The 15,512-nt window shown below is 40.0% G+C and overlaps 1 protein-coding gene across 17 annotated transcripts in view; it reads right to left on the bottom strand.

The window, feature by feature from the left end:
- The window catches only part of LOC123506365 (SLIT-ROBO Rho GTPase-activating protein 1-like), a 273,604-nt gene that overhangs the window by 36,682 nt on the left and 221,410 nt on the right, over positions 1-15,512 (bottom strand). For all 17 annotated transcript variants that reach the window (XM_045258414.1, XM_045258413.1, XM_045258419.1 and 14 more), the window contains 4 exons: positions 8,475-8,658; positions 852-1,017; positions 325-546; positions 38-166 (listed from right to left, as the gene is read on the bottom strand). In XM_045258414.1, the coding sequence (XP_045114349.1) occupies positions 38-166; positions 325-546; positions 852-1,017; positions 8,475-8,658 (701 nt within the window). The remainder of the gene's footprint in view (positions 1-37; positions 167-324; positions 547-851; positions 1,018-8,474; positions 8,659-15,512) is intronic.

Raw genomic sequence — 15,512 nt, 5'->3', positions numbered from 1 at the left:
AATCTTACAGAATAATCATTTAGCATTCTGAACTTACATCAACAATGTCAGACAGATCTTCCACAAAGTACTTATGGATGGCAGCATTGGCAGAGTCCATTGAGAGAATATATTCATTACGGGCCTTCAATGCTTTCAGCTTGGCATCCATATACTTGTTACTTCTCTGTAAACATTAAGGAATATGGTAAGAAAGCTTTAACAAAAAATCCTAAATACACCAAAGAAGTAAGGCTCTAAGTTTTAATTGACATTTGCAGAGATTTTTCAACCTTTCCTATCCATCAAAAAATCAAGGAATTATAGAGCTATAAGTGTAACTACCTTCTGAATTTCCTTCTCGATAACTCTAAATTTCTTGCTCTTTTCCAGTTTCTCCTTTGGAATGCCTTGCTCCAACTTGCTTCTCTGAGCTTCAAAGTTACGTAGTTTGGTCTCAGCATTCTTGAACTCCGTCTGGTATGTATGATAAGTTCGCATGGTGGTGTGGAGCTCATGGAGTACCTTAAGCAGTTCCTCGTGACTTTCATAACCAATTTCCCGACACTGAGAAATATCAATACCAACAAATCAATAACCACACAATCCACCATGTGTTCATAAAAATATAAGAGCTGGAAACAAAGACAATGTATATTCTAATACAATAAATCAACTTGAATGAAGAGTGATGTCCTATAGGTTTTTAAGTATTTGTTCAACAGCTCTTACACTCACTCATAAATGCACTGCCAATTTTTTTTTTTTTTCCTAGTCAAGTGCATCATGCTGTAACTAGAACTGCTCAGTTCTATAAGTGATTACAGTAAAAAGTTTCCTTTTTCCCACACAAAACTCCACCAACACCTCACCCTCTTGTATATCCGCTGTACATCATCCTGGATCTGGGTGAACCGTGGAATGATGTTGTTGAGGTAGACATCAGCCATAGCAGCGTGATCCCGTGCATCTTTCCTCGTCTGGTTTACTAAAGAATTCCAGCAGCTGTAAACACTCAACAGATGCAGCTGTTCACGTCTGAAAATAACATGCATCTGTAACTACTTGGAATTGCATAACATTTTGATAATCTACAGATGTTACTTATACTTGATTTATGTGAGGGATACATTCCTGAAGGGATGGCATGATGTGAAAATCACATAAAGTGAACAAGACTACTGAACTAAACTGTACACAGTTAGAGGTTTTGAGGTTCCAGTGTGTATATTCACCTAGTTGTAGTTTTACAGGGCCTGGGCTTTATGCTCGTGTGGCCCCGTCTCCATATCTACACTTATCCAATCTTACTTTAAAAGTATGCACACTCGTTGCAGACACTACTTCTTAATTTAAACTGTTCCACGTCTCAATACATCTTTGCGGAAAACTATATTTTTTAATGTCTCAGACATCTTCCTTTTCTCAGCTTTTTACTATGCGATCTTGTGCTTCGGATGTCATATTCTTCTCTCAGGATCAGTTTCTCATTATCCACTTGGTCCATTCTGTTGATCAATTTATAAACTTGTATCAGATCTCCTCTCTCCCTTCTTTGTTCCAGGGTTGGTAGATCCAAAGCCTTTAGTCTCTCCTCATATGTCATCCCATTCAAATTCTGGAACCATTCTTGTAGCCATTTTTTGTAGTCTCTCCAACTTCCTTATGTGTTTCTTTTATGAGGGGTCCACACTACTCCTGCATATTCCAATCTGGGTCTTATTATAGTACTTATCAATTTCTTCATCATTTCTTTGTCCATGTAGTGAAATGCTACTCCAATATTCCTTAGCAAATTATAGGTTTCTCTAAAAATTCTACCAATATGGCTTACTGGTTGATTGTTTTCTTCCATCGTCACTCCTAAGTCCTTTTCCTTTTTTTACTTTCTCCAGTTCTACTCCATCTCCCATCTTATAGATTCCCACAGGTCGTCTTTCACTCTTTCCCATTTCCATGACATGGCTTTTGTTCACATTGAATTCCATTTCCCACTTTTTACTTCATTCCCAGATCTTATTTAGGTCTTCTTGCAGTATTTCACAATCCTCTTTTTGCTTTATAACTCTGCACAGTTTTGTATCATCTACAAACATATTTATGTAGCTGTTCACTCCTTCTGGCATGTCATCAATATAAATGAGGAAAAGTATTGGTGCCAATACTGACCCCTGTGGCACTTCGCTTTCTACTGCTCTCTACTTGGACTTCATATCTTTAACTACCGTCCTTATTTCTCTCCCCCTCAAATAATTTTCTATCCATCTCAATGTGCTTCATTTTAAGCCACCCTTCTACTCTAACTTCCATAGTAATCTTGTATGTGGCACTTTGTCAAACGCCCTTTTTAAATCCAAATAAATACAGTCAACCCATCCCTCTCTCTCTTGTACTCTATCAACTATTCTAGAATAGAAACTCAATAAATTAGTTACACATGACGGTCTTTTTCTAAAACCAAATTGGCTATTTGATATTAATTTGTTGTCTTCAAGGAACTCGATCCATTGTTTCTTTATTATTCTTTCACACATCTTGCATATTACACTAGTTAGTGATACCGGTCTGTAATTTAAAGGTTCTTCCTTCCTTCTGCTCTTATATATGGGAACCACCTCAGCTCTTTTCCATTCTACTGGTACTGTTCCATTTTCTATTGAGCATTTTATGATGTTGTATATAGGACTTGCTAGTTCTTCCCTACATTCTTTCAGTATTCTGCCTGAGACTTCATCAGGTCCCATTGCCTTCTCTTCATCCAGTTCCTTCATTAACTCTTTTATTTCAAGCTTGGTTACTTTAATCTCTTTCATATAGACTCTCTCTATTACCCTGTGGCCTTTCAAATTTGGATTCCTTAGTAAAGACCTCCTGGAATTTATTATTTAATAGTTCTGCCATACTTTTGGGTCTTCCACCATCCCGTTCTCTCCTTTTAACCTTTCTATTGTTTCTTTTGCCTAATTTTTCCATTTATGAATCTATAGAACAATTTTGGTTGCTCCTTACATTTTTGACAATGTCCTTTTCAAAGTTCTTTTCCTCTTCCTTCCTCACCTTAACATATTCATTTCTTGCTGCCTTGAAGTTTTCCTTATTTGCTGGATTTCTATTTCTCCTCCACCTTTTCCATGCTCCATCTCTTTTCTCCTTTGCCCTAGCACACCTTGCATTAAACCAATCTTTCTTTCCTTCTTCTTTAGGTCTATATTTTAGGACATATTCTCTGACTCCTGTTTTGTATATTTCCAAAAATAAGTTATACTTCTCTTGCATCGTCTCTGAGTTTTCCATCTCCTCCCAGTTTATGTTTTTAAAATAGTTCTTGAGATTCTCAATATCAGCCTTTCTGTAATTTAATCGGTCTCCTTTGTATGAATCGTCTCTATCTTCCTTTCCCTCTTCTATATCCATTTCTAATATTACATGGTCACTCTTTCCCAATGGGCACTTATATCTTATATCATCATTCATTTGTATACCCCTTGTAAAAACTAGGTCCAATCTCGCCGGCTCGTCGTTTCCTCTGAATCTTGTGCATTCCTTTACTCTCTGGTCCATCATATTGTCTATCATTAGGTTCAAGAATCTTTCTCCCAGGCTTCTTCCCCCATACCACTTTTATAATTTTCCCAGTCCACTTCTTTACAGTTGAAATCTCCTACTATCACTTTTCTTCTTTCTTTAACGATTCTCATTAGACTCCTTATTATGCCATCTATCATGTCTTTATATTCTTGATTGGTCCATGAATTTGTTTTTGTTGGCACATATGTTCCAGTGATTGTTAACTCTTTTTTTATTAATATGCATCTTAACATACAATACTTCTGCTTTTCTTTCCCCACATTCCACTTGGTTTATCACTATCTCCTTCCTTAACATTATCATGACTCCTCCTCCTCCTTTACCCACTCTGTCTCTTCTCCATACATTATACCTATTATCCAAGTCTATTTTGATTGCCTCATTTAGTTTTGTTTCAGCCAGGCATACAATATCCGGATTTTCTTTCTTTATGTAATCTCTTAATTCTAATTTACTTGATAAAACCCCGTCTATGTTTGTGTGTGTGTATTTACCTATTTGTGTATTACAGGGCCCAAGCTGATTGACACACACCACGTCAAAGACATCACTGCTCAGTATGTGTGTGTGTGTGTGTGTGTGTGTGATTCACTGTTTGATCTGCTGCAGTCTCTGACGAGACAGCCAGACGTTACCCTACGGAGCGAGCTCAGAGCTCATTATTTCCGATCTTCGGATAGGCCTGAGACCAGGCACACACCACACACCAGGACAACAAGGTCACAACTCCTCAATTTACATCCCGTACCTACTCACTGCTAGGTGAACAGGGGCTACATGTGAAAGGAGACACACCCAAATATCTCCACTCGGCCGGGGAATCGAACCCCGGTCCTCTGGCTTGTGAAGCCAGCGCTCTAACCACTGAGCTACCAGTTGTTTTGTGTGTGTTTCACTGTTTTGATCTGCTGCAGTCTCTGACGAGACAGCCAGATGTTACCCTACGGAACGAGCTCAGAGCTCATTATTTCCGATCTTGGGATAGGTTTGAGACCAGGCACACACCACACACCGGGACAACAAGGTCACAACTCCTCGATTTACATCCCGTACCTACTCACTGCTAGGTGAACAGGGGCTACACGTGAAAGGAGACACACCCAAATATCTCCACCTGGCCGGGGAATCGAACCCCGGTCTTCTGGCTTGTGAAGCCAGCGCTAACCACTGAGCTACCAGGCCGTGTGTGTGTGTGTGTGTGTGTATTTACCTAATTGTATTTACCTAATTGTAACATACGGGAAAAGAGCTATGCTCGTGTTGTCCCGTCTCCATATCTATTAATGTCCAGCTTTTTCTTAAAATCATGAATATTCCTTGCGTTGACCACTTCCATGTCTAAACTATTCCATGCTTCCACCCTTCTATGAGTGTGTGTGTGTGTGTGTGTGTGTGTGTGTGTGTGTGTGTGTGTGTGTGTGTGTGTGTGTGTGTGTGTGTGTGTGTGTGTGTGTGTAATTCACTGTTTGATCAGCTGCAGTCTCTGACGAGACAGCCAGATGTTACCCTACGGAACGAGCTCAGAGCTCATTATTTCCGATCTTGGGATAGGTCTGAGACCAGGCACACACCACACACCGGGACAACAAGGTCACAACTCCTCGATTTACATCCCGTACCTACTCACTGCTAGGTGAACAGGGGCTACACGTGAAAGGAGACACACCCAAATATCTCCACCCGGCCGGGGAATCGAACCTTGGTCATCTGGCTTGTGAAGCCAGCGCTCTAACCACTGAGCTACCGGGCCGTGTACTGAGCTACCGGGCCGTGTGTGTGTGTGTGTGTGTGTGTGTGTGTATTTACCTATTTGTGTATTACAGGGCCCGAGCTAAGCTCTCTGTGACCTGTCTCCTTGTCCATTCCTGTCATATCTCTCTTTCATCTGATTGACACACACCGCGTCAACGACATCACTGCTCAGTTTATTCCACTTATCAATGCTACGATGCAGGAAACTGTATTTTCTCGTGTGTGTGTGTGTGTGTGTATATATATATATATATATATATATATATATATATATATATATATATATATATATATATATATATATAAACCAAAACCATTTTCCCCATATGAATCAATGTAAAATAAATTAATCCATTCCTGGAAAGGCTGCATCTGAAAGAGTGACTGGGCATGCACCCTGCAGTCCCTGCAGCATGTATCATATATGAATTATTTTTGTGCACCTTTCAGCTGGAATAAACAATGGATCGTCATTGCTATAATAACAGCATATAACTGACAGCAAGACGGCACACACTGACCTTCCTGAAAATATTTATCATGCATCACTAGCTGTCCTGAAGGTGAAGCACCTCTGTGCTACAATCATCTGTGATGACAATATGGAATCCAAACAAACTTCTCGCAGAATCTCCTCATTTTCAAGATTTGGCATAAAAGCAAAGCATCTTGACATTGTGTTATTCTAAATACCACATCTGATGGCTCATAAGATGCACCCGGTTCCAGTAAATATTGTAATGAAAAAAAGACAAATGAAAAGATTTAAGCTCTGAATATGAAGTGGAGGATTTCATCCAACATCTGAAGACTCTCACATGCATTTATATCATTATTAGATCCCAATAATTTGCATTTAAAAACTTTTTAAAATATTTGGTAGTAGCCTACATACCAAACCTGTTGTGAAATGTAAACATGTACCTAGCATATGGCACCGGGAGTGGCTGTGAAACTACACAGGTAATAATCATAATTTTTTTTTTTTTATCATTCTACATATAATTCCAATGTAGTATTTTAGAATATTTTCAAAACTAAAGGAAGTGTGAAAGCATATTTACCAACCTTATATTCTAAAATGTATTTTATCTGAAATATTCATTACATTTCCAAAACAAAACAAAAATGAGAAAATATATTTTTTTCTATTCATGTCTTACTTCAAGAGCAACAGCATCACAGTAAAGAACGTAGTGAAGCTTACCCATGTTACTGGGTTCGGTGCATAACCGACCACGTTTGTTTTAGTACATGGAATGCATGGTGCATGGTCACTTAGGCAAATTCTTCCTGACTGGTGTCATTCTATGTGAATTACCGATAAGTATGACCTATTACATAGTTACCTCGGAGAAAAAAAAAGGGTTGTTTTGTGGTGTAGTACCAATCATCACTTTGTTTACATGTGCAAAGATGGAGGGGGGATCAATTCTAGAGACCCTGTTGTCATAGATTTACCACCAACCACTGCCTTGATGCTGAACCTTAGCCTCATAGGATGTAGGCTCATTTCCTGAGGCTTATGTTTTTTTTTTTTTTTTTTATTAATTTATCTCTTTTTAACTTTTTTGTTTGGGAAAGGTGCATCTTATGAGCCATCAAATACAGTAATTAGCATATACGAAAAAAAAAAAGATTTTTTCTTCATGTTATATCAAAATTGCATAATCTGAACACCTATAAATTAAGAAATAGATATTTGTATTTCAAATTAATGTATTTCAAAATACATTAATGTTAGTTCTTTCCATGATTAGGATACAAATAACACAATTGATACACTACTACTTTTAACATTTATGAGTTAATAATATATGTGTAATAATGAAGAAATATGTTATTTCATCCATAAATATTTCCACAATAGCCACAAGCGAAAAATAAATTAAATTAAATGCTAGATGAATGAATAAATCAAATTGAATATATTTATCTGATTTTGTTTTTTAGATCCTCAATAAACAATCCCCACCTGAGAGAGAGAGAGAGAGAGAGAGAGAGAGAGAGAGAGAGAGAGAGAGAGAGAGAGAGAGAGAGAGAGAGATACTCATTATGGAAACCTTATCAAATTTTGTTTTTCAAGTCAATTTTGGGTTAATTTATAGTTTCATCTAACCAACAATTTTCTGATCTGCCTTGTTTTTAGTTTTTTGTTTTTTCTGGTGAGACATGTAATGAATTGATGTTTAAATAATTTCTATCATTAATGGATAGTTTTCAGGTTATGACTCTTTCCAACTAATGCCTACATCTCATCCACAATGATCCTGGGGACCTGTGGGTAATTAGGTTTTTGGTGAAGAAGCATTAAATCAAGTAATGTGCATTGCACAAGAGAATGGAAATTAACAAAATGAAATAAAAAAAACCTCTAAAAATCTATATTATATTTTTGATGGTGGTGGCAGTGGCTGCAATGAGCATTGTTGTATTATTGATAAGCAGCATTGCCAATGATCAACGATTACTAGCTAAACCCAAAATCATAACCTTAACTTAATGTTCTCTCATCCCAAAACCCAATTTCCCATAGGTCCCCCAAGATCAAACAGGGATGAAAGGTAGGCATATGTTGAAGAGTCATAATGAGAAAACTATTCATTAGCAAATGAAATTATGTAAAACACCAATTTCACTCCATGTATCGCCACAAACACATGACCCACATCAGAAAATCGTTGATTGGAAGAAATTATAAATAGGACCAGACTGATTTATCAGGCAGCCGATTTAATTGGCTGGCTAAAGCTTTTAGGAAATAATTGGTAATCTGCCAAAAGTTCACCAATTGACACCATTATCAAAGTTTATATTTTCACTATTAAAATAATAACTCTGGTACTGAGGCATTATTCTATTTCTTCAATTTGTATCTTGGTAACAAGTGGTTGAACTATACTTAAGCCATTAAAAAAAAAAAAAAAAAAAAAAAAAAAAAAAAAAAAAAAGGTATTTATTTATTTATTTATGTCGAAAAATGTAAAAATTTAATTGGTCGATATATCGGTTTTCTGAACTTTTATCCTCAAATATCAGAATTGGCATTGGTCACAAAAAATCCATATTGGTAGACCCTAATTATAAATTGTTTTCATTATACAAGATGGATAGAACTAAGTGGCAAGTGTTCAGTAAGAAAGCATGGCACTTACTTGTACTTCTGTTCCTTGTGCCTCGCCTGGAGGGACTTGGCCAGTTTGTCCAGCTTGAAGGAATAATCCTGGTGGAGCTCTGCACGACGCCGGAACCAATCCTGCAGCTCCCCCACCAAGGCCGTCTGTGTGTCCACGCGGCCATCGAGCGCCCGCAACTGTTCATTCAGCTGTGACCGCAACTCTGGAAAACAAGACCGGAAACTCAGACAGGCCACACTAGTATTGCTCAGTGTCTAAAACTACACAAAGATAGGCATTAGGCATCAATGTGTCCTAAATGAAAAATTGAATTTAGTAATGTAACAAATTAAGGTCACGTCGTGAGTCTGTTCATCTGGCGTTAAAAAAAAAAAAAAGGCAGAATACAGCGTGTTCTGGAACTGAATTGGACACGATGTCATTGCAAAGATGGCTAACAAAAGAAACAAAATTGAAAAAGAATGCGTGACGTGTTCCATGTATTCGCTTCCTCCTTAACACCGGCGTGCCACAATGGTGCTGTAAATTAGCACACGCATGAGCGAACACACACACACAGGTTGAGTCCCGGGTGCTGCGAGGCAAATGGGCGAGCCTCTTAATGAGTAGCCCCTGTTCACCCAGCAGTAAATAGGGATATGATGTAACTCGAGGGGTTGTGGCCTCGCTGTCCCGGTGTGTGTGGTGTGGTCTTATGTCCTACCCGAAAATCAGTCAGTGTGTATTACTGTACGTTGGGTTTACACATATCACGTTATTATTCTGCTAGGAGAGAAATGTTTAATATTTTTTAATGTGCACGAAAACACATGTAAAACACTTAAGCGTTAGTATTTAATGCTTTATGAGAAATCATGTCGATGCGCGCTTGTTTATGAGTGTGGTTCCCGACATTGTAGCTTCCAGGCGTCACTTTTTTTTTTTTTTTATGCAAGAGGGAGAGCTGCCAAGGGCAACAAAATATTACAAAAAAAGGCCCACAGGAATTGCAGCTTCCCTAAAAGATTTCAAAGAATTAGACGTCACGATGGTTACATGATGGAAGGGGTGAATAAGATAAATATCTTATTTTTGTAGTTTATACCAAATGTCAGTGCCAAGTTGACTGTATGAGCATTTTATAACTTGTGTAATATTCTGAAAGTATTTCATACCAGTGGGTAATGTTATTATTTTACAAATTGAATGAGAACTTTGTCCACATCTCTTTGTAACGGTCAAGCTTTCATCAATAAACCTGTTAGGCTTGTCGCCCACCAAATCGGAAACGACACTTCGGAACGGACACGAAGCATCGGAAAAAAAATCTAAACCATACATTTGAACGTGCTAACGCCCACCTGATCGGATCGGAAACGAAACGACGCATCGGATCAGAACGGAAACGACGCGGATATCTTGGAAAGAATATTTTTCTGATAGTTCTGATGCGTTCGAGAGACTGCGCATGCGCAGAACGGTGTTTGGAGAGGTTGTGATGCAGGGCTGCCATTCGTACGATAATTATCGTGTTTGTACGACAATTTTGCTTCAAATACGATGTACGATACCCTGCCTCACTATCGTACGCTTTGTACGATAATTCTACGCTTGTGGGGCCGTCTGTAGTGACAGTAGTTTTTTTTTTTTCCATAAATGTAATAATTCGTTTAAATTCAATATGAAAATGTTCTGTTTGTCTTTTTTTTTTTTTTTTTTTACTTGCTAAGTAGTATATAGAAACTTTCAACGTGTAGCTGGACAGACTGAGAGACAAACATAGCACCCGCGTCGTTTCCGATCCGATGTCGTCTGAGCTGGTGGGCGTACTGAACGTCGTGTCGTGTCCGATCCGAGGCTTCGTAAGCTTCCGCGGCGTTTCCGATCCGATCTGGTGGGCGACAAGCCTTATTAGAGGAAAACACTGTTTTTTTCCTCTACTCTACGACGATGGCTGTGATCAGTAGAAATAAACAACCTTATGATTCATTTCTAGAGAACCTGCACACAGCTACAGTATGAGTTCTGAACTCTTTCCATAGGACTGGTTGGGTGACCATCAGACGAACGTGGTGAATAACAGATTGAAAGAGACATTTATTGACCACAGCATGCCAATTACGAGTATGACCCTATATTATTATGTCCACAGTAGGACTCTGCATCATTGTGATCTTAAAATGAAACCGTCTAGCATGAGAGAGAGAGAGAGAGAGAGAGAGAGAGAGAGAGAGAGAGAGAGAGAGAGAGAGAGAGAGAGAGAGAGAGAGAGTGTGTGTGTGTGTGTGTGTGTGTGTGTGTGTGTGTGTGTGTGTGTGTGTGTGTGTCACTGTTTGATCTGCTGCAGTCTCTGACGAGACAGCCAGACGTTACCCTACGGAGCGAGCTCAGAGCTCATTATTTCCGATCTTCGGATAGGCCTGAGACCAGGCACACACCACACACCGGGACAACAAGGTCACAACTCCTCGATTTACATCCCGTACCTACTCACTGCTAGGTGAACAGGGGCTACACGTGAAAGGAGACACACCCAAATATCTCCACCCGGCCGGGGAATCGAACCCCGGTCCTCTGGCTTGTGAAGCCACTCTAACCAATGTGTGTGTGTGTGTGTGTGTGTGTGTGTGTGTGTGTGTGTGTGTGTGTGTGTGTGTGTGTGTGTGTGGCGTGATGGGCGTGGTGTGTGCGGGGCAGCAGCATGGCCAGGCTGGGTCGGTCTCTGTCGCTCCTATCTGCCGCTCACCGTCACTTGAAAGCACGTCTGATGGCCACATAGGACGTCTCGCTGCCTCGCGACAAAGACTTCGGGAATGGTTACACAAGGTTCTTTTCTTTCCTACTCTACATGATTCTATACCACTAATGACTCGCAGACATGACGCCGTCTAGTTACAGCCCTCTACCGCCTGACCAGCGACACATGGGCGTCTACTGACGAGAAACATGATCAAGAGGGAGACGCGAACAGTGATTCCCTGCTCGTCTTTGTTGCAGGTCGTGGGGTTAAAGTATACATAAAACATGTTTCCTATGACTAATACATGGTTTAGCACTGCGTGGATAAATTGTGTATATATTCTGTAGTTCATTATTTTATGACAGATGGTGGTTATTCTTCTCTAAAACCTAAAACCTTTTGATCCACGAATACCCTTTTCTCCAAAAGTAAGCTAGATTGATAGGTAAGGACTGCATTTGTAACTTAATAACATTTTGTATACAATAAGTCGTCTATAAACTCAAGCCCAGCAATGATGTATCTGATAAGTAAAGCGTAATGCAATGAAAACAACAGTTTACTAGTTTACTTAAAATATACTTACTATAAACACACACACACACACACACACACACACACACACACACACACACACACACTTGCACTTTCTTAAGTCACTTTCTGATTTCAGTTATTTACTAAACCTAACTACATCAACTGTCCTACACACACACTTAACAGATTCATAAAGGCGGCGTCACACTAGCACTTTTTCCGTCGTCTCAGGCGATTTCCGTCGTCTGTTTACTCTTCTGTCAACTCTTTCCGTCGTCTTGAGTCAGACGGAACGCATCGTTTAGTCTAGCGCCAATTTTTAGTCAAAATAAGAACTATGGTTTCTAATCAACATTTTTATTAAAAAAAAAAAATTGTTAAACGGAAGAATGCTATTATCATGACGGAAGAAATTTAAATAAGTTGATGAATATATATTTGTATACATATCATTTTTTCTTCTAGCCTAGCAATGAAAAGTTCCTCAGTTGTTTGTGTACATTTCAGGGAGTGCGAATGTGCGATGCTTTTGAATATTTCCAAGGCAACTTCCAAGTAGCTGGCCAAGATGAGCAGTGGACAAAACACACTGACGAATTTCTCATAAAGAGCATTAGAGGTCACCGTTGCCTTTGGGATCACAGAACAGCTGATTACATTATAAGGTGCAAAAAATCCGCGGCTTGCTGGGGTGAATGAGGAGCCATGTTTGTTTACAATCGACAAGCGCGGCAAAGGCGGAAGCAAGCTTGTGTGTGACGGCCACCGTCTGCAAAAGTTGACAGTCGTCAGAAAATTGACAGAAAAAGAAGACGGAGAAGTGTTAGTGTGACGCAGCCTTAAGTTACCGGAAAAAAACTCAACTTGCGCCGCCAAGTTACCAACGCCCCCCGGACCCATGCGGCAGCTGGCGGAGGCATCCGGCTAATCTACACTAGTTTCGAAGTTGTGTGGCATATGTATGGTATTAAATCACGCTTTAGAGGGCACGTGTCGCAGTATATCTGTTACGCCAGATAAAGGAGATATGCAAATATCTCTTTCATATATTGCTATGTATTACATTAGATCTACCTACAGAATCTACGTCTCTTCTGAGAGAGAGAGAGAGAGAGAGAGAGAGAGAGAGAGAGAGAGAGAGAGAGAGAATTTTCATAATTTTCTTTCTTCTTTCTCATCTTTTGTCTTGTAATCCAAACAGCGTCTTCATCTTACACTAAAAAATGAAAACAGAGAAATGTAGCTACAGTATACAACGAAGTGAAAATAAAAAAAACTATCTAAATTACAGATAATATCATGTGATAATAATAATAATGTTAATGATAATAATCTAGCATAAGACTGTGGTTAAGGAAGAACAAAGAAAGGTCTGCGGTGCGGGAACACAGTAGAAAGGCTGGGCGGGGGCCGTAGGAGAGACAGGAAACTGAGAATGACGAAGCTCGCATGATAGCAATGGTCCGCCGAGTTCCTGAGTTGCTGAATGATGCGCTCTCTCTCTCTCTCTCTCTGGATATTTATTGGCAACGCTGACACAATATGTTTCCTTCAATACCTCACAGCCCGCCACCTTCATTACCTTCGCCGCTCTTCTCGCTTAGCAACTATGTCTGGATGATACCACCGGAGCGTTACTTTCTAAACTTCCCTTATTGATGAATCACTTTTAATTTTGTCCTTCCTTCGTCTCTTTTTTTTTTTTTCCCTTTCTCTCTCTCTCTTTATGTATAGAACGAGCAGGTGTGCGTCTGTATGCGCGTCTGAAGGAAACCACGCCCGAAGACACCAAAGCCTCCACCCTCCGCACACCCAGCCCCAGATGAAAAAAAAAAAAAAACAGATAGGTAAGTAACCAGAGCGCCGTGAAGAATATCGACTATCTATCGCTCAAAGAAGGCTGCCAAGTAACCTATAGGAGAAGTTTACAAAGAACAGTCATCTCTTCATATTTGTGTTCTTTGAAATGTACTGACATATGTTAATAAATTTGGCATAATATGATATATTATACACTTGAGATTACATGAAGAGAGCAGGAAAGAAAGACATGGAAGAGGGAGGATAAGGGAGAGTAAAATGACGGAAAAAAGGAGGAGGGAGAGGAACAGAGGGACGGACTAGGACGCCTTTGTGAAGTCCTGCTGAAGCCTGTTGCAACGGCGGTGGTGGTGAATAGGAGTGGTGAGGGAGGGAATGGCGGAAGGGAGGGAGGGAGAAAGGAAAGGATGGAGGAAGGCAGGATGAGAGGAAGGCCATGAGAAGAACTGCTAAGTTCCACGCTGCAGGACCACGAGAGAGAGAGAGAGAGAGAGAGAGAGAGAGAGAGAGAGAGAGAGAGAGAGAGAGAGAGAGAGAGAGAGAGAGAGAGAGAGAGAGAGAGAGAGAGAGAGAGAGAGAGATTACTGCATAGAAAAATTTATACTTTGTGTCAACATTACATATAATTGCTTGATAAATTGTGACGGTCCTTTGTGTCAGTCACGACTAACATTTGCTGTCACTAAGATAAAAGGTAGTCAAGACAAACAAATTATGATAGACTGAGGCCATAACATCCCTTCAGCAACGTAAAACAAACACGAGGCAAAACCAAGAGATGCATTTACATGAAAAACACAAGTTCACTACTTGATACCCGGAATGAATACGACTGGAAGGCAAAGATAAAAAAAAAAAAAGTGGGAAAAATGTAACTTTCTTGCCAACCACGTGAAGAATGAAGTAGGGGAGACACTAAGACTAATATAAATTTAATTATAACATGACTGAGAGCAAAAATGTCTAAAAGTCGTATGAAGGTTAAGGTATTACTTTTTTGTTTAACTGCTCAAATTTTACCTCGTTTCCTGTCGTAACATGTGTTTTCCCACGGCAGACTGGTTTCAATCTTCCCTCAAAAACACCGAAACTCACAGCAATAAGAGATGGACGTTTTTGTTCTATTTATTGTTAGGTTCATCTGTGTTGTAGATGGGAGCGTGAGAGTGGTCCGTTAACAGTCATCTTTAATGCTGAATGTCTTCCTTCCTCTGTCCTTCCTCATTCCAAAGGCCGGGGATGTAATGCGTCTTGCGAGGAGGCATCACTTACTCCATTGAACTGAACTGATCTCAGGGTTCGTGTTACTTAGAAGTTTCTCTTACTCTCCTCTTCCCACTTCAGAAACAAGTTACCAATAGGGATGTTTTTTTTTTTTCTCTCGATTTTTACTTTTTTGTATCGACTTTTGGTTTGTTTTATATTTGTTGCAGTAAATAAGAGGGAAAAAATAAAGTCGTAAGTAAATTGTGAGGAACATAAAAAAATGCCACTAGCAGCAGCAGCAGCAGCGGTGGCGGCGGCGGCAGTAGTAGTAGTAGTAGTAGTAGTAGTAGTAGTAGTAGTAGTAGTAGTAGTAGTAGCAGTAGTAACAGCAGCAGCAGCAGTAGCAATGGTAGCAGTGTTGATAAGAAGAGTAATCGTGACGCAAACCTGTGCAGTAAGCGGACCGGCGGCGCCCTTAAACACCTACACCACCAACGCGACCTTGAAAGCGGCTTATTTGCTTCGGCAGTATCCTGTTTACCCTTGCCCTCACCACGCCGGCCCGCAGAGGTATAGGCAGACACTCGGCACACGCGGCTTCACTAGAAATGATACGCCATGAAAGTATGTCAGTCTGGTGTGATTTACAACCTGTTTGCTCTAACCCACGCCCCCGCCAACCAAAAATATACAGCCGCGAGCGATATTTCAAAAGCAAACAGACACAGGAGGAAGAGCGCGCGAGTGTGTGTGCACAAGTGCGTTTGTTCCTG

Source organism: Portunus trituberculatus, chromosome 19, assembly GCF_017591435.1.
Source record: "Portunus trituberculatus isolate SZX2019 chromosome 19, ASM1759143v1, whole genome shotgun sequence".
Classification (NCBI taxonomy): Eukaryota; Metazoa; Arthropoda; class Malacostraca; order Decapoda; family Portunidae; genus Portunus; species Portunus trituberculatus.
The sequence above is the reverse complement of the archived record's forward strand: the minus strand, read 5'-3'. Positions and strand labels throughout refer to the sequence as shown.